General features: G+C 39.5%; 1 protein-coding gene across 7 annotated transcripts in view; it reads right to left on the bottom strand.

The window, feature by feature from the left end:
* Nucleotides 1–1,154: 1,154 nt before the first annotated feature.
* Nucleotides 1,155–19,494, bottom strand: part of GCNT1 (glucosaminyl (N-acetyl) transferase 1) — a 46,542-nt gene continuing 28,202 nt past the window's right edge. For 5 of the 7 annotated variants that reach the window (XM_055426913.2, XM_055426915.2, XM_088837943.1 and 2 more), the window contains 2 exons: nt 6,813–6,950; nt 1,155–5,570 (listed from right to left, as the gene is read on the bottom strand). In XM_055426913.2, the coding sequence (XP_055282888.1) occupies nt 4,147–5,433 (1,287 nt within the window). In that variant the 5' untranslated portion in view covers nt 5,434–5,570; nt 6,813–6,950 and the 3' untranslated portion in view covers nt 1,155–4,146. Of the gene's footprint in view, nt 5,571–6,812; nt 6,951–16,619; nt 16,739–19,494 lie in introns of all 7 variants that reach the window. The other 2 variants (XM_055426914.2, XM_055426916.2) reach the window with 1 other exon arrangement.

The following is a 19,494-nucleotide window of genomic DNA, read 5'->3' as shown; positions in this document are numbered from 1 at the left end:
CTAATGAAAACAGCCTTTTCTTTCCCAATACTTATAACTCATTTCTAGTTTGGGTTTTATTACACTGAAAAATAGTAAATCAATATCCTGATGACAAGCTCTGAGAACTTTAAGCATATATTAAAATTAAATCCTTGACAAGCAGACTTAAAAAGGATACATAAAGTTCTCAAGCTTTCAAGAAAGAGCTGAGGTTAATCAACTGTGCCACACTGTAGTCTGTTTCATCTAAAATGAGGCTAAAGATTATATATACATATAACTGATTCACTTCATTGTACAGCAGAAACTAACACAACCATTGTAAAGAAATTACACTCCAATTAAATAAATACAATAAAATGGGGCTAAAGAGCACCCAGAGTCAGCCTGGTGGCTCAGATGGTAAAGAAACTGCCTACAATGCAGGAGACCCTGAGTTCGATTCCAGCATCAGGAAGATCCCCTGGAGAAGGGAATGGCAACCCACTCCAGTATTCTTGCCTGGAGAATTCCATGGGCAGAGGAGCCTGGTGGGCTATAGCTCATGGGGTCGCAAAGAGTCAGACATGACTGAGGGACACTCATGAAGAGCACCCAGAAGGGTTTACCAGATTAGGTGAGGCGACATCTGGAGTTGGCACTCAATACTTGGGGAGCGGGGGGACTTCCCTTTTTCCTCTGGTGTGCTCTCCACATTCAGACCGCAGTAAGTAACAACCTGTTAGTATTTATGGTCACAAGCTTCCTCAGCAGATATAAGCTGAAGCTAGTGATGCCCAGAAAGCAACACTGGCTATTAAACTGCATTCTTCTAAAGTTCCCTGTCTAGCTCTTTTGGCATAAACTGTGTTACACTTTTTACCATGACAATACCCTCTCTCTCAGACATTTCTGCCTAAAGAATAAACTTTTATGTTTTGAATAACTACTCACACAAAACACTTGTTGGTTACAAACTATCAGATCCAACTACTAAATTTAATATTGGGGTGCTTATAGCTAACAAAATAATAGTAACTTATGTAGCTAACAAAATAAGACTAACTTGTGGAGACAGGCACCAGTTTCTGAATAGCTGATTTTAATAGTGATATGACTACTTCCAAATGCATTCAGTCACACTCATATTCAAAAGAGTAAAACCCACAGTAACCACACATGTCATGAAGGTCTTGCATTTACTGATTTATTTTTACCATAATGAGAAATGATTTTTACTTTTCTAAGCCAACAAAAAAAGTTCAGGTCAGTTTACTCTACTGGTGAAATGAAGTAAAACATGGCTTCCTCCTTCCCCAAATGACTACAAAGGAAAATCCATGTATGGTCTTTCATTTAAGTAAATTGTTCTTGAATGACACAAATATCAACACATGTTTAAAGTCAACAGTAGTTGATCTTCAAGAATGAGTGGTGGCTTACCATGGTCTGAGAAAAGCCGAGGTAATCGCCTATGAAGAACCATTTTTGTTAACTCTTATTCTTAACATGAATCTTGATCAGCACTTCATTAACTAGAATACTTCCATTTAAAAAACTGCAGTTTCTGTACGTTTAAGGATTTGGGAACACAATTTCTAATAATTCCCTATAAAAGACCTTAAATGACAGTAAAAGAAATTAGTGTTTAATAACTGACATATAGGAATTTAAGTAATTTATCTTTCCCGAAGAACTTACATTTCTGCTCCTCCTGAATGTAGTATGGGTTTCCTTTCGAAACCATCTTCTTGACTCTTCCAGTTGTTTGTCACACTAGTATGAATTTAAGTTATGTTGAAAAGCATAAAATTAAGGACCTAATAAAAGTCCTAATGGCTATATAATCCCTGTAAAGCTATTAGCAATAGGGTAATATTCAGACACATTTAAGTAAGTAAACTTTCTAGAAAGAAAAGGTACCACAGTTTCATAAAAGATGGTGGGTCCACAGTTTTATTGTGGGGCTTGGGAAAATGGATTCTAAAATCATTGTTTTTATGTCTATGGGGAGAAAATAATCCCTCAAAGCTGCCAATTTAAACGTTAATAAGATTTAGTCACACTACAATAAGAGCAGTGCTATGAATGATAACTTTAGATATTTATAAACTTTTTAAACTTTCAATTTTGTTAAATTCAAAAATCCATACAACTGAAAGCACATAGGCACGAAGCTAACAACCAGTGACTCCAGGTGAAGGTTATATAATGTTCACTGTACCATTACTTTCAACGTTCCTATAACTTTGCAAATATTCAAAATAAAAAGTGAAAATGTCTATAGTACAGTAGTCAAGACACCATGAATGAATTTAAGAAAACACAAGACATAGACATGAAGTATGTCACTGAAAATCATGAGTTTTAGAGTTTTTTTTTTTTTAAAGGCCTAACTTATAGGCAAAACTTTTAAAAGAGAGCATGAGAAAGACATGCAACATGCATTAAAAGAACAAGTTGGTTTAGAAGTCAACAGAGACAGAACACTATGCATATAATGCCCTCATTGACATCACGTCTTGAATTTTCAGTGTGGGTATATTTTTCTTGGTCCGACATTGGTTGCCATGTTAAATCATGCAAACCATAGCAATCCACTGACTTGCACATTTACAAATGATAGTCTCCCAAAGTGTGAAACTTTCATTCAGGAGGGTCAGTATAACAAATCTCTCCGTAAGATAAAAACTGTTTCCTAACTCTATGGAATAAAATGTTTTCTCAGATGAATGCCTGAACACTGTATGATATTATGAACTTCCCATATACTATTTAAGTTGGCTAAGTTTTAACAATAAAGTTCATGGATTTAATGACTGTCTTTTTTGACATCTCAGGTAATGATAAAAACTTCCTATATCCTATTAGATCTTTGGCTGAATGCTATCACCTTAGAAAAAGTGCAAGTTGGTGCTTTTTAAAAAAATCTTCATTTCCTTTTAGATATGAGACAGCAATAGCAACCACAAATCTGTCCTTTGGTGAAAAGTAGAGTAAAAACTATATGCTAAAAATAATATCAATACTGAGATGATCTGTCCCAAACCTAATGTTCCCCTTTAGGATTCTCAGGCCTTCAAGCACACTAGGTTGTACAATAGCACACCTTTCCCCTCCTCACAGGTTCTGAGAGAGAAGGGAACTTACAATGCAAGAGCTAAGGACTAACCAGTGGGCCAGTAACTTGAAGAAACAAGAAGTGGGGAAGCCAGTTCCTTTCAAAGGGTGACAGAAGTGGCAGCTGGATTCAAGAGTCTGAAGTATGGACACAAGCTGATCCAAAGAGCAATATCCTTAATTTCTGGGGATAGTACAGATTGGTGTTTTTTTTAACACTCATTAGAAATTGTCTACATATGACTCTTCACCCTATCTTAGTTCTACAGGCCAATTACTACCAAACGTAAGAGAACTGAGGCTGTAATATGGGTCACTATGAAAACTAGTTTATATACAGCTGGATAGCAGGGTGTGGGGAAACTGGAGAAGGAGAGAGACATATTTGAAAAAATTGAGTATTACTCTGTAGACACTATAACAACCCAAGATACCTGAACTTAACTAACCTAAGATGATTCACAGAATCAACTAAACTAGAAATTGTTTTTTTCTTTTAAAAACACATATACATTGTTAAAAGCGAAAATGAGAAATATTCACATTCAGTCAAGCCCGTTTTTTCAAGTTCCCTGAGATGGCATATATAGATACACAACATAGCTCAAAGTAACAGCAGAAAGTCAATCATTTACAAAGATCATTTAGAATAAAGTCAAATTTCTTTTTCAACAAACATAATCTACAAGATAAATTATATCCCAATTGGGTTATTGCTATAAATCTATTCAAATCAGGAAAACCCCTCATATTTAAAGCTCTCCAAGTAATTTTGGCACAAGTCAAATCTTAAAAGAGTTTTAAGTCCCTGAGCTCTTTAAAAGGCTAGCCTGCCTTCAGCCTCTTCCCCAGCTAGCTTCCCCTACAATGCCTTGCAACCTGCCCAAGTCTCTCATTAACTGTAAGTCCAGGCTTAAAGATACAGCCTTTCTAACCGACCCTGCTCTGCAGAAACCATGTAGCTTCTCTGGCTTGAAGAATCCAGTTGGATTCTGGAGGCGGAAGAATCAAATGGGGGTAGATCTCCTGCCTCCTTATTAGCATTTCTAAAACTGCCTACGACGTTCAGGGTTTTAACGTCTCCAGGGCTTTATGCCTCAGATGCTCATCCAAACACTGGATGGCAAAGAGGTCGATGTCAGTGTCGAACTTGTTGGCAAACAAGTGGTGCACGTGCAACAGCCAGTTCAAGTCACCAGCTCCGAAAACGCACACAGAGCGCACGTGGACGCCGCTGCACGGAGGGTAGGGGGCGCCCTTGGAAACGTCTCCTTCAAAGTACTGCCATTTAACAAACCTGGCAATCGCTTGCATGTCAGACGTGTCGTACTTATGGCTTAAGGACAGTGACCCTGGGACTTCGGGGATCCTCTGAATAGTGGCCCAGAGATACTCGTCTGGGCTGTATGTGTCTTTTGCCCACTCCATAAACTTTTGGATATTTTGGTTCTGGAGCACGTACTCCACATACTCCCTACTAACCACAAAATAGGCACTGCCTGAAAACAGAGGTGTTTCAAGAGGTGGATGTATTTTGTCAGTCCCCGTGTTTGTCAGCTTTCCATTCACGACTTCGTAATGCTTTTTCCACCTTTCTTTTTTATGGGATGGCATTCTCTCCGTTTCCAGGTTGTTCTCGCCCATCAACAACTTTAGCTTCCTGACAATTTCCAGGTTGGTTTTAATAGGAAAATCCATACCGCAGAGATTTATCAGGTACTTCCAGTCTGCATTCATCCGGTAGAGGTCCTGCATGCAGTTAAGGTCAGCCTGAACCCGGCTCCAGGACGCATACACCACGCTCTCCAGCTGACTGGCGACAAAGACGTTACTGAAGCAGGATGCGATGCCAACAGCTGCAGCCAAAAAGGAGTCCTCTGATTTTGTATCCACGTGAATACAGTAGAAATTCTGAGGCATATAGACGGCCCTCAGGAGCCTGTCAAGCATTTCAATTTTGTGGTGAACCACTATAGAATATGCTATTGGAAATTCCGCCTCTTCTTTACTGAGTGGTTCTGTAATATATTTGCGCTTCTTGATGAAAGAAGCACAATCACCAGTCATGTTTATGTAGTCATAGTTTGTCCATCGAGTGCGCTTTTTAAATTTCACTGTTAGACTCTCAAGCTTTACCTTTTGGATTTCATCTACATCACCCTGTAGAATTTTGGTGCAATTAATATTACTACTAGGATTCTCTTCAAACAGCTCCAAATGTCCAAAATTTACAAATTCAGTCTTTTGATGAATTCTTAAAACAGTGAATGTGACCACCGAAAAAGCAAGAAATAAGAAGTAGTATTTAGTGGGATAAGAAAAAAGTTTCCTCCTCCACAACTTCCTCAGCATTTCAACAACTGGGGACTTGGCTTTATTAAGGGTAGTCTTTCAGGCTTCAAGCAATACTGATCTCTCTGTCGTGGTCTGGAGATTTGTCAGTTTGCATTTATCAAAAGTGCAAAGGCATCTTGAAATGGACGATAGCACTAAGAGAAAAATAGAAAGGGTACACGCACATATATAAATAGAATCTTTTACAACATCTTCTCATCAGGTTCAAAAACCGTCCTCTTTGCTATGAGGTCAGAAGACAAAAACAAAGTGGGTCAATCCAAGAAAAGTGTTAAAGGATACCCATAATCTCTAGTATTAATGCCAGATTATCTTTTTTAAAAAGTTGAGTACAAGGATATGCTAGAATATCCTATAATCAACACTACCTCTCAGGTATATTGAGGTGCAAAATACAGTTGAAGACCTAGGCTCTAATTATTGAATTCTCCATAGGTGGTGAGTTTTGGTGTTTATTTTGCTGGGGAGGGAGGGGTTATTGTTGCTTTTTGTTTTCTTTGGTTTTATTGCACAGCATGTGGGATCTTAGATTGAACTGCACCCCCTGAGTGGAAGCACGGAGTCTTAACCATTGGACCACCAGGAAAGTCTCAGTTGGTGAGTTTTTGATCCCGGGCCAGTGGTAATTAGCACCCCTTGCCTTGAAATTGTTACTAATCTGGGTTTCTCCAGACACATCCATTAATGTCCATCAGTTGGCATCAGCAACCCCAAATATTTGAAGAGATCAGATCCATTCTACTCTTCATCAGCTTAGGAGTGGGGTGCACTGAAGGAGACGTTCAGAAATGACTGTGGCTGCTAAGAATCTCTGAAGGAAAAGCAGGTCAACTGGATTTTCAAAGCGGAACAGAAAAGTTCAGGTGAAACCAGCTCGGATTTGGAACTGTTTTGGGTTGACATCACTTTGTTCAGTTCCATAACAGGCACCACAGGAAGAGAAAATATACATGACCCAAAATAGAGAAACAGCTTTGTATTTCCTGCACTGGTTATAACAGGTTGTAATAATTAAGCCTTGCTGAAAAACAACACTCGTATGCAAATTGTAACTTATGAAAGACTCTTTGCTGGATTCAAATTCTAGAAGCCTAACCCACTTTTATTATGGAAAATGTTTACAAACATACAGATGCTGTTTCATTTTCAAAAGTCAATTTTATTACTTGGCAACTGGTTCTAACAAAGAAAGTCAGATACTATCAACTCTCTCAAAAACAGATTTATAGAGATTTGAAAAAATTTTAACACCAGAATTAGCACTAGAATTTTTAAAAGCTTAATTAGGAAATAATTTGTGAATATTGATAATACAAATAAAGATAAGTGACTATCATTAGTACAGAATAATATTACAAAAAGTAATTAGACTTTACCATTTAAAATCAAGAAAAGTCAGGATCATTTAGTTCTCTGATTCCAGGTAACATCCTGTGCCCATGTAGAGTGCTTCTTATGCAGTCAGGTTTCTTAAATGTATCAGGCATCCAGCAGTGCTGTTATGTCCCATGAGTCTTTAAAAAAAAAAAAAAAACACGTGAAACAAAAAGAAAAATTTTTGAAGAGATACATACGCCCTACACCCTTATAAAGCATACTGGTCGACTAATTCGACATATTCACTTTTTTCTTCAAAATGATGGCTGGTAATATTCACTTTTTTCTTCAAAAATGACAACTACTTGATGTCTCTCTTTTAAAATTTTCTTCTCTCCAGTCTTTTTTTTAAAGTCTGTATTTATGGTTAAACATTTTAAAGGTTTGAAGACATCCTGCAATTTAGGTTGAACTTTTTTAAAGAAAACTCTGGTAGCATTTCCCAAAATGTGTGCCAAGGAACAGCTTAATAGTCCTATATGATTGGAAAAGTCAACATACTCTATGCCTGCTATGAGAATTTTCAGTGCTCACTGGCCCACTGAAGACAACCCTGCAGCTGAATTAGCTGCTTCTCTCATCTTCTTTCAACTGTCTTTTCTATTACCCCACTCCAAATCTTTAATGGAAAGCAAATATTAAGAGATACTGTTAAAATACTTAAGCATCTTAACCATTAAGAACTCCCCAACTATTATGCCCCAACCACTAATGCCGAAGAAGCTAAACGGTTCTATGATGACCTACAAGACCTTCTAGAACTAACACCAAAAAATGATGTCCTTTTCATCATAGGGGACTGGAATGCAAAAGGGGTCAAGAGATACCTGGAGTAACAGGGAAGTTTGGACTTGGAGTACAAAATGAAGCAGGACAAAGGCTTAGAGAATTTTGCCAAGAGAACGCAGTGGTCATAGCAAACACCCTCTGACAACAACACAAGAGAAGACTCTATACATGGACATCACCTGATGGTCAATACTGAAATTAGACTGATCATATTCTTTGTAGTTGAAGATGGAGAAGCTCTATATGGTCAGCAAAAACAAGACCAGGAGTGGACTATGGCTCAGATCATGAACTCCTTATTGTAAAACTCAGACGTTAAATTGAAGAAAGTAGGGAAAACCACTAGGCCATTCAGATATGACTTAAATCAAATCCCTTATGATTATATAGTGGAAGTGACAAAGGGATTCAAGGGATTAAATCTGATAGAGATCCTGAAGAATTATGAACGCAGGTTCATGACATTGTACAGGAGGTAGTGATCAAAACTATCCACAAGAAAAAGAAATGCAAAAAGGAAAAATGGTTGTCTGAGGTCTTACAAATAGCTGAGAAAAGAAGAGAAGTGAAAATCAAAGGGGAAAAGGAAAGATACACCCATCTGAAGGTAGAGTTCCAAAGAATCGCAAAGTAAGGAAACTTAAGAAAACCTTCCTAAGTGAACAATGCAAAGAAATAAAGGAAAACAATAGAATGGGAAAGACTGGAGATCTCGTCAAGAAAATTAGAGATACCAAGGGTACATTTTATGCAAAGATGGGCAAAATAAAGGACAGAAACAGTAAGGCCCTAACAGAAGCAGAAGATATTAAGCAGATGCAGCAAGAATACACAGAGGAACTATACAAAAAGAGATCTTAATGATCTGGATAACCACGATGGTGTGATCACACTTGCCTAGAGCCAGACATCCTGGAGTGCGAAGTCCAGTGGGCCCTAGAAAGCATCACTACAAACAAAGCTAGCAGGGGTGATGGAATTCCAGCTGAACTATTTCAAATCCTAAAAGACGATTCTATTAAAGTGCTGCACTCAATATGCCACCAAATTTGGAGAACTCAGCATGGCCACAGGACTGGAAAAGGTCAGTTTTTTCCAGCAGTCATGTATAGATGTAAGATTTGGACCATAAAGAAGGCTGACCCAAAGAACTGACGCTTTCAAACTATAGTGTTGGAGAAGACTCTTGAGAGTACTGCAAGGAGATCAAACCAGTCAATCCTAAAGGAAGTCAACCCTGAATATTCATTGAAAGGACTGATGTTGAAGCTGAAGCTCCATTACTCTGGCCACCTGATGTGAAGAGCTGATTCACCGGAAAAGACCGTGATACTGGGAAAGATAGAGGGCAGAAGAAGGGGACAACAGAGGATGAGAAGGTTGGATGGCATCACCGACTCAATGGACATGAGTTTGAGTAAACTCCGGGAGTTGGTGATGGACAGGGAGGCCTGGCCTGCTGCAGTCCATGGGATCGCAAATAGTTGGACACAACTGAGCAACAGAATAATAAGAAAGGTATTTAACCAAACTGAGAATTTCAATAAAAAAAAAAAACGTTATAAGAAAGAACCGAGAGAACTGATTATATTGAAAGTACAATAAAGGAACTGGAAAACTGACTAGAGGGGCTCACAGCAGGAATAAGTGGAAATGAGGAGAGGTCAAGCGAGAGTACACAGCCGGAGGTACAAAAGGAAAAGAGGAGTAAGAAAGAGGACAGAGGTTCGGATCTGCGAGAAAACAGTAAGCACATCACCAAATGCACAACAGGAGCGCCAGAAACAAAGGGGAACAGAGGATGGGAAATGAGGAAGGAAGTGGTTTCGACTGAGTAGCTAAGTCGTGTCTGATCCCTTTCCAGCCCTACGGACTGGAGCACACCAGGCTCCTGTGTCTTCCACTGCCTCTCAGAGTTTGCTCAAACTTATGCCCAATGAGTCAATGATGCTAAGAGGGGGCTGCATTCATGAGCATGGGGGAGGGTGAAGAAAAACTGTGAATAATGGCTGAACACTTTCCAAATTCGACTTTTTCTAATTTTTACTTAAGTATAGTTGGAAACAGTGTCAGACTTTATTTTTGGGGGCTCCAAATTCACTGCGGATGCTGACTGCAGCCATGAAATTAAAAGACGCTTACTCCTTGGAAGGAAAGTTATGACCAACCTAGATAGCATATTAAAAAGCAGAGACATTACTTTGCCAACAAAGGTCCGTCTAGTCAAGGCTGTGGTTTTTCCCGTGGTCATGTATGGATGTGAGAGTTGGACTGTGAAGAAAGCTGATCGCTGAAGAATTGATGCTTTTGAACTGTGGTGCTGGAGAAGACTCTTGAAGAGTCCCTTGGACTGCAAGGAGATCCAACCAGTCCATTCTAAAGGAGATCAGTCCTGGGTGTTCATTGGAAGGACTGATGCTAAAGCTGAAACTCCAATACTTTGCCCACCTCATGTGACGAGTCGACTCACTGGAAAAGACTCTGATGCTGGGAAAGGTTGGGGGCGGGAGGAGAAGGGGACGACAGAGAATGAGATGGCTGGATGGCAACACCGCCTCTGTGGACATGGGTTTGAGTGTACTCCGGGAGTTGGTGGTGGACAGGGAGGCCTGGCGTGCTGTGATTCATGGGGTTGCGGAGAGTCGGACACGACTGAGCGACTGAACTGAACTGATAGCTGTTTTAATGTTAGTTTTAGGTGTACAACATAGAGATTCAATATTTTACATATTATACTCCATGTAAAGCAAATGCCCAATGATGACTATATCTTCCTGTGCTGTACAATATATCCTTGTTGTTTATTTATTTTATATATAATAGTTTGTGTCTGTTAATTCCATATACCTATTTTTGCTCCTCCTCTTCTGCCTTCTCCCAACTGGTAATTATTAGTTTGTTCTCTGTATCTGTGAGGCTGTCTCTGCATTGTTTTTTGTATTGATTTACTTTTTAGATTACACATAAAACTAATAACAAAGTCTTGTTTTTCTCTGCATGACTTATTTCATTAAGAATAATACACTGTAGGTCCATCCACATTGTTTCAAATGGCAGGATTTCATTTTTTATGGCTGAGTAATATTCCATAAAATTTAGTTTGTTTCCATATCTTGGCTATTGTAATTAACATTAATATGAATACTGGGGTGCATGTATCTTTTCAAATGAGTGCTTTCATTTCATTCTGATAAATATCCAGTAAAAGAACTGCTGAATCAAATGCTATTTCTAGTTTTCTGAGGAACGTCCACACTGCTGTGCACCGTCACACAGTGCCTGCACCAACTGACAAATCCGCCGACAGCACACTAAGATGCCCTCTTCTCCACATCCTTACAAAAACCTCTTATTTGTAGATTTTTGGTGATAGTGATTCTGAATAGAATGAGGTAGTATCTCATTGTGGTTTTGATTTGCATTTCCCTGATGATTCGGGATATAGAGCATTTTTTTCATATGGCTGTTGGCCATCTGTATATCTATTCTGGAAAAGTATCTATTCATATCTTCTGCCCATTTTGTGATTGAGTTGTTTGGTTTTATTTATATTGAGTTGTATGAGCTGCTTATATATTTTAGGAATGACTTTTTATTGGTCATGTCATTCAGTTCAGTCGCTCAGTCTGACTCTTTGCGACCGCATGAATAACAGCACGCCAGGCCTCCCTGTCCATCACCAACTCCCGGAGTTCACTCAAACTCATGTCCAGCGAGTCGGTGATGCCATCCAGCCATCTCATTCTCTGTCGTCCCCTTCTCCTCCCATCCCCAACCCCTCCCAGCATCAGAGTCTTTTCCAGTGAGTCAACTCTTTGCATGAGGTGGCCAAAGTATTGGAGTTTCAGCTTTAGCATCAGTCCTTCCAATGAACACCCAGGATTGATCTCCTTTAGAATGGACTGGTTGGATCTCCTTGCAGTCCAAGGGACTCTCAAGAGTCTTCTCCAGCACCACAGTTCAAAAGCATCAATTCTTCAGCGATCAGCTTTCTTCACAGTCCAACTCTCACATCCATACATGACCATGGGAAAAACCATAACCTTGACTAGACGGACCTTTGTTGGCAAAGTAATGTCTCTGCTTTTTAATATGCTATCTAGGTTGGTCATAACTTTCCTTCCAAGGAGTAAGTGTCTTTTAATTTCATGGCTGCAATCAGCATCCGCAGTGACTTTGCAGCCCAAAAAAATAAAGTCTGACACTGTTTCCACTGTTTCCCCATCTATTTCCCATGAAGTGATGGGACCAGATGCCATGATCTTTGTTTTCTGAATGTTGAGCTTCAAGCCAACCTTTTCACTCTCCTCTTTCACTTTCATCAAGAGGCTTTTGAGTTCCTCTTCACTTTCTGCCATAAGGGTGGTGTCATCTGTGTATCTGAGGTTATTGATATTTCTCCCGGCAATCTTGATTCCAGCTTGGGCTTCTTCCAGCCCAGCGTTCCTCATGATGTACTCTGCATATAAGTTAAATAAGCAGGGTGAGAATATGCAACCTTGATGTACTCCTTTTTCCTATTTGGAACCAGTCTGTTGTTCCATATCCAGTTCTAACTGTTGCTTCCTGACCTGCATACAGGTTTCTCAAGAGGCAGGTCAGGTGGTCTGGTAGTCCCATCTCTTTCAGAATGTTCCACAGTTTATTGTGATCCACACAGTCAAAGGCTTTGGCATAGTCAATGAAGCAGAAATAGATGTTTTTCTGGAACTCTCTTGCTTTCTCCATGATCCAGCAGATGTTGGCAATTTGATCTCTGGTTCCTCTGCCTTTTCTAAAACCTACTTGAACATCTGGGAGTTCACGGTTCACATATTGCTGAAGCCTGGCTTGGAGAATTTTGAGCATGACTTTACTAGCGTGTGAGATGAGTACAACTGTGCGGTAGTTTGAGCATTCTTTGGCATTACCTTTTTTTGGGATTGGAATGAAGACTGATCATTTCCAGGTCTGTGGCCAAGGCTGAATTTTCCAAATTTGCTGGCATATTGAATGCAGCACTTTCACAGCATCATCTTTCAGGATTTGAAATAGCTCAACTGGAATTCCATCACCTCCACTAGCTTTGTTCGTAGTGATGCTTTCTAAGGCCCACTTGACTTCACACCCCAAGATGTCTGGCTCTAGGTGAGTGATCACACCATCGCGATTATCTTGGTCATGAAGATCTTTTTGGTACAGTTCTTCTGTGTATTCTTGCCACCTCTTCTTAATATCTTCTGTTTCTGTTAGGTCCACACCATTTCTGTCCTTTATCAAGCCCATCTTTGCATGAAATGTTCCCTTGGTATCTCTAATTTTCTTGAAGAGATCTCTTGTTTTTCCTATTCTGTTGTTTTCCTCTATTTCTTTGCATTGATCACTGAGGAAGGCTTTCTTATCTCTCTTTGCTGTTCTTTGGAACTCTGCATTCAGATGCTTATATCTTTCCTTTTCTCCTTTGCTTTTCCCTTCTCTTCTTTTCACGGCTATTTGTAAAGCCTCCTCAGACAGTCATTTTGCTTTTTTGCATTTCTTTTCCATGGGGATGGTCTTGGTCCCTGTCTCCTGTACAATGTCATGAACCTGTCCATAGTTCATCAGGCACTCTATCTATCAGATCTAGTCCCTTAAATCTATTTCTCACTTCCACTGTATAATTATAAGGGATTTGATTTAGGTCATATCTGAAAGGTCTGGTGGTTTTCCCTACTTTCTTCAATTTAAGTCTGAATTTGGCAATAAGGAGTTCATGATCTGAGCTACAGTCAGCTCCTGGTCTTGTTTTTGCTAACTGTATAGAGCTTCTCCATCTTTGGCTGCAAAGAATATAATTAGCAAACCTTTTCTCCGATTCAGTAGATTGTCTTTTTGTCTTGTCCAGTGGTTTCCTTTGCTGTGCAAAGAGCTTTCAAGTTTAAAATTAGGTCCCGTTGTTTATTTTACCTTAATTCCTTTTAACCTAGGAACAGTTCCCAAAAACTATTGCTATAATTTTTATCGGAGTATTTTCTGAATGTTCTCTACTAGGAGTTTTATAGTTTCAGATCTTACATTTAGGTCTTAATCTATTTTGAGTATACTTTTGTATATGGTATGAAGAAATAGTCTTCTAATCTTGTTCTTTTATATATAGCTATCCACTTTTTCCAACAACATTAACTGAAGAGACTGACTTTTCTCCATTATAAATTCTTGCCTCCTTTGTCATAATTAACCATAAATGTGTGGATTTATTTCCAGGCTCTCTGTTCCACTGATCCATGTGTCTGTCTTTGTGCCTGTACCATGTGGTTTTGATTACTGTAGCTTTATAGTATATCCTGAAGTCAGGGAGTGTGGTATCTCCAGAAAAAAAATTGAATAATGGCTGAAATATTCCAAATTTGACTATAAAAAAATTAACCCAAATATCCAAGAGACTCAGTGAGCTCCAAGTATGCAAAAAGGGACAATCACTTTGGCAGACAGTTCGGCAGTTTCTTACAAAGCTAAATAGAAGCTTATCATTCAACCCAGCAATCACACTCCTAGCTATTTACCCATATTGAATAGTATTTACACATAAAAACAGGCATGTGAATCTTATAGCAGCTTTATTCATAATTGCCAAAAACTGGAAACAATTAAGATGTCCTTCAATAGATGAGTAAATAACTGTGGTACATCTATAACATGGAAAATTATTCACTGATTTTTTTTAATGAGCCTCCAAGTTATGAAAAGACATGGAGGAAGCTTAAACACATACTGCTAAGTGACAGAAGCCAATCTGAAAAGGCTACACACTCTCTGAGTCCAAGAATCATAGACAAAGCAAGGGAATTCCACAAACACATCTGCTTCATTGACTGCTAAAGCCTTTGACTGTGTGGATCACAATAAACTGTGGAAAATTTTTAAAGAGATGGGAATACCAGACCACCTTACTTGTTTCCTGAGAAACCTATGTGCAAGTCAAGAAGCATGAGCTAAAAGCAGACATGAAACAACAGACTGGTTGAAAATTGAGAAGAGAGTCCGTCAAGGCTGTACATTGTCACTCTGCTTATTTAACTTCTATGCAGAGTACATCATGGGAAATGCTGGGCTGAAAGACTCACAAACTGGAATCAAGATTGCTGGGAGAAATATCAATAACCTCAGATATGCAGATTATACCACTCTAATGGCAGAAAGTGAAGAGGAACTAAAGAGCCTCTTGAGGGTGAAAGAGAAGAGTGAGAAAGCAGGTTTAAAACTCAATATTAAAACTAAGATCATAGCATCTGGTCCCATCACTTCATGGCAAATAGATGGGGAAAAAGAGGCACTGACAGACTTTATTTTCTTGGGCTCCAAAATCACCGCGGACAGTGACTGCAGCCATGAAACTAAAAGACACTTGCTCCTCGGAAGGAAAGCTATGACAAACCTAGACAGCATATTAGAAAGCAGAGACATCACTTTGCCAACAAAGGTCCATATAGTCAAAGCTATGGTTTTTTCAGTAGTCATGTGGGGATGTGAGAGTTGGAGCATGAAGAAGGCTGAGTGCTGAAGAACTGATGCTTTTGAATTGTGGTGCTAGAGAAGACTCTTCAGAGTCCCTTGGACACCAAGGAGATAAAACTAGTCAATCCTAAAGGAAATCAACCCTGAATATTCATTCAAAGGACTGATATTTTGATATCAAGTCAACTATATCAAAGTTCTTGACTATTACTGAAATTAAGTTGTATTAATCTAAAGTAGAATATTCTAAGTTAAGAAGCTCTTTTCGGTAATTCCAAGGGCAATCATTAAAAAAAAAAAACCTCAAAAACATATAGTATTTGAATTTGGACAACCTTATGTGTACACTGACGAGTGGAGTATGGCAGAAGTAATTAGGTCATGTAAAACCATGCAGCTTCTACCTGGGTGTCTTGGACAATGTACTCCCCAGAAGCTCCCTGTCAGAGGAAAAGTTCTTTGCTATGTTGAAAGAAGCCACATGGACAGGTCACACATGTGTACCCAAGTCAACAGTCCCAGATGAAGCCAGTCTCACTTCATCCCAGCCCAGGTGCCAGCCATGTGAGTGAAAAAGCCACAGATGACCCAAGCCCCTAGTCACTCAAGTCACAACTGAATTCCTGACCCACAAAATGTGTGAGTAATAAATAAAATGACGATGTTGTATGTTACTATGTTTGGGGTGGTTTGCCTCACAGTGATGATTAGAAAAAACAAGAAACCACATAAACAGAACAGTTGGCAAATAATAAAGCTCTTAAAACTTAATGATATGACAGCAAAAATTGAAAAACTCAATAGAAGCATTGGAAAATATAGTTGAGAAAAATTCTTGGGAGGTTAAGCAAACAGGCAAACCAATTGATGGAAAATTAGAAAAAAAAAAAAAAAATATATATATATATAGTAATTTTGGGAATTAGACCAGGAGATCTACCATCTGAATTGAACCTCCAAAAAGAGAAAACAGAAGAAAAAATGGAAGTAAATAATTAAATCAATTAAATAATTCCAAGATTATACCTCAAAACAAAGGGATAGTTTCCAGATTGAAAAGTCCCTTGGAATACCAGCATCATGGGTAAAAAATAGACCCACACCAAGATGTACTTATTGGGCTTCCCTGGTAGCTCAAGGAACTGTGTTTGAACTGTGGTGTTGGAGAAGACTCTTGAGAGTCCCTTAGACTGCAAGGAGATCAAACCAGTCAATCTTAAAGGAAATCAGTCCTGAACATTCATTGGAATTCAGCTGAAACTTCAATACTTTGGCCACTTGATGCAAAGAACTGACTCCTTGGAAAAGACCCTGATGCTGGGAAAGACTGAAGGCAGGAGAAGGGGACGACAGAGGATGAGATGGTTGGATGGCATCACTGACTCGATGGACATGAGTATGAGTAAGCTCCAGGAGTTGGTGATGGACAGGGAAGCCTGGAGTGCTGCAATCCATGGGGTCGCAAAGAGTCAGACACAACTGAGAGACTGAACTGAACTCATAGCTCAGGGCTTCCCTGACAGCTCAGTTAGTAAAGAACCCACCTGCAATGCAGGAGACCCCAATTCGATTCCTGGGTTGGGAAGATCCACTGGAGAAGGGATAGGCTATCCACTCTAGTATTCTTGGGCTTCCCTTGTGGCTCAGCTGGTAAAGAATCCACCTGCAAGGCAGGAGACCTGGGTTCAATCCCTGAGTTGGAAAGATGCCCTGGAGAAGGGAAAGGCTACCCACTCCAGTATTCTGACCTAGAGAATTCTGAATAGTCCATGGAGTCACAAAGAATCAGACATGACTGAAAGACTTTCACTTTCAAGATGTACTTATTAAACACAAAATGTCAGAACACTGGGGAAAAAGAGTATCATGTAGGTTTCTGGGGTGGGGGAGTGGAGGTAAGCCACATGAAAAAGATTCAGAAGCAGAATCTTTTCATATTTCATAAAAGCCAAAGAAGCCAGATGATAATGGAGCAATGCCTCCAAAGTGCTAAAAGATATTAAATTCCAGATGAGAATTCTTAGAACTAGATGAACTACCATGTAAATTAAGGGTAAAATTAAAACATTTTACATATTAAGAGAGGAAAAGCTTCAAAATATTTACCCCCTGCATCCTTTTTCAGGAAGCTGAAATGAACTTTGATGAGCTCCATCAAAATTATGTTGTAAGCCAAGAAGGAGGACAACATAAGAATCAGAAACTGTATCACAACGCCAGAAGGAAAGAAAGAAACCACCAGGATGATAGTAAAGGAACACCTTAGGCTGTGTGTGTAACACGCCAGCAGACAAACATAGCATACGGCCGTGGGAGAGAGGTTGAATGCAAAGAAAATGAAATGGATGGAATAACTGATGTGAATAGGCATACGGAAAGCCCATTTAAACAACTGACAGAGTTTGGGGGTGAATCTGTAATAACTATTTTGAAAACAAAGCAAACAAAGGGGGTTAGGGAGATAATCATTACTGACCCCAAAGAAATTAGAATCACACAATGATGAAAAAAAATATCACAGTGCAGTTCATGGGTTGGCTTGGAAAAGCACCAGTCTTAATAATGTAAAAACACTGTTTTTCACTTGAGATTCAATAGAACAATATTAGGAGCAGAGAGCAATGGGAGAGACCGGTGCTGAAACATAGGGGTTGTGTACTTTGCCCAGCATGGGTGTTTAGCATTACACTGCTGTTCCAAGCAAAGGCCTCCTTCTAATGTTATTCGTCTCCCAAGTGCTCTTTGTCTTCAACAGCTCAAAATGGTAAGGAGCTAATCAAAAACATAAAGTAGAGGTAAAGGGCACCACTCGGTGCAGGCTTGTTTACACAGTGATAAACAGATAAGGAGCTGCATGGAAGAGAAGACCAGACTCACTGAGCATCAAATCTAGATTTCAGCTTGGAATAAGAAAGAAACATTAGAAGATTTCACAATGTAAAAGAAAAAAGTGCTACAGTGGCATTTAAAAATTAAAATCTACTAGATATCACTAGCACATGCCTCTGTATTTTAAAATGAACCCAATTCTAAATGATGATATTCATCTCAATCATATATTAGTTTAATTTAGAGAACTATCACCACATAAATAAGACAACATGGACTTCTCTTGTGGTGCAATGGATAAGAACCCGCCTGCCAATGTAGGGGACACGGGAATTCAATCCCCGATCCAGGAAAATTCCACATGCCTCGGAGCAACTAAGCCCACATGCCGCAACTACTGAAGCCTGAGCTCCACAACAAGAGAAGCCACTGCAATGAGAAGCCCGCACACCACAACAAACAGTAGCCTCTGCTTGCTACAACGAGAGAAAGCCCGCTCACAGCAATGAAGACCTGGAACAGCCAAAAAGAAAATAAACACGTGGTTCAGATGTATAAACCAAAAAATAAAGAAGACAATGAAAAAAATGTGTAAAAGAGTGAGCTAAATGTGGCTCAGGATATATTCTTAATTTCTTTTTAGTAATAAAAAGAAAGGCAAAGCAGGAAGAGGGAGGGAAAGGGGAATAATATATGTTTCACTATAAATTAATATGACATAACAGATGCTAAAGCTGAAACTCCCAATAATTTGGCCACCTCATGCGAAGAGTTGACTCACTGGAAAAGACTCTGATGCTGGGAGGGATTGGGGGCAGGAGGAGAAGGGGACGACAGAGAATGAGATGGCTGGATGGCATCACCGACTCGATGGACATGAGTCTGAGTGAACTCCAGGAGTTGGTGATGGACAGGGAGGCCTGGCATGCTGTGATTCATGAGGTCGCAAAGAGTCGGACACGACTGAGCGATTGAACTGAACTGAACATATTCAAAACTTGGGCACAAAAGGATTTATCATATTTATATGACATACATATGTACACGCCTTTAAGAATGATCAGAATCTTCTTGTTCAGCCTCTAATTACACCTGTGACTCCCAGACAGAGATGATGTTCATCAACAGATAATAGATAAAGATGTGGGGGGGGGCGGTGTTTGTGTGTGTATTTCTCAGCCATAAAAAAGAATGAAACCCTGCCATCAGCAACAACATGGATGGACTTGGACGGCATCATGCTAAGTGAAATAAGTTAAAGACAGACAAATACTGACATCACTTATATATGGAATCTAAAAAATGTAACAAACTAGTGAATATAACAAAAAAGAAACTCACAAATACAGACAACAAATAAGTGGTTACCAGTGGGAAGAGGGGAGAGGCATTATAGGAGTAAGGATTAAGAGATGCATGCAAGCTCATTCAGTCATGTCTGACTCTCTGTGACCCCATGGACTGTAGCCCACAATGCTCTTCTGTCCATGGGATTCTCCCCTCAATACTGGAGGGGGTTGCCATTTCCTCCTCCAGGGTATCTTTCCAACCCAGAGATTGAACCCACATGCCTGTAGCTCCTGCTTGACA

Source organism: Moschus berezovskii, chromosome 7 (assembly GCF_049115385.1).
Source record: "Moschus berezovskii isolate FMDL1 chromosome 7, NW_MosBer_1.0, whole genome shotgun sequence".
NCBI lineage: Eukaryota > Metazoa > Chordata > Mammalia > Artiodactyla > Moschidae > Moschus > Moschus berezovskii.
The sequence above is the reverse complement of the archived record's forward strand: the minus strand, read 5'-3'. Positions and strand labels throughout refer to the sequence as shown.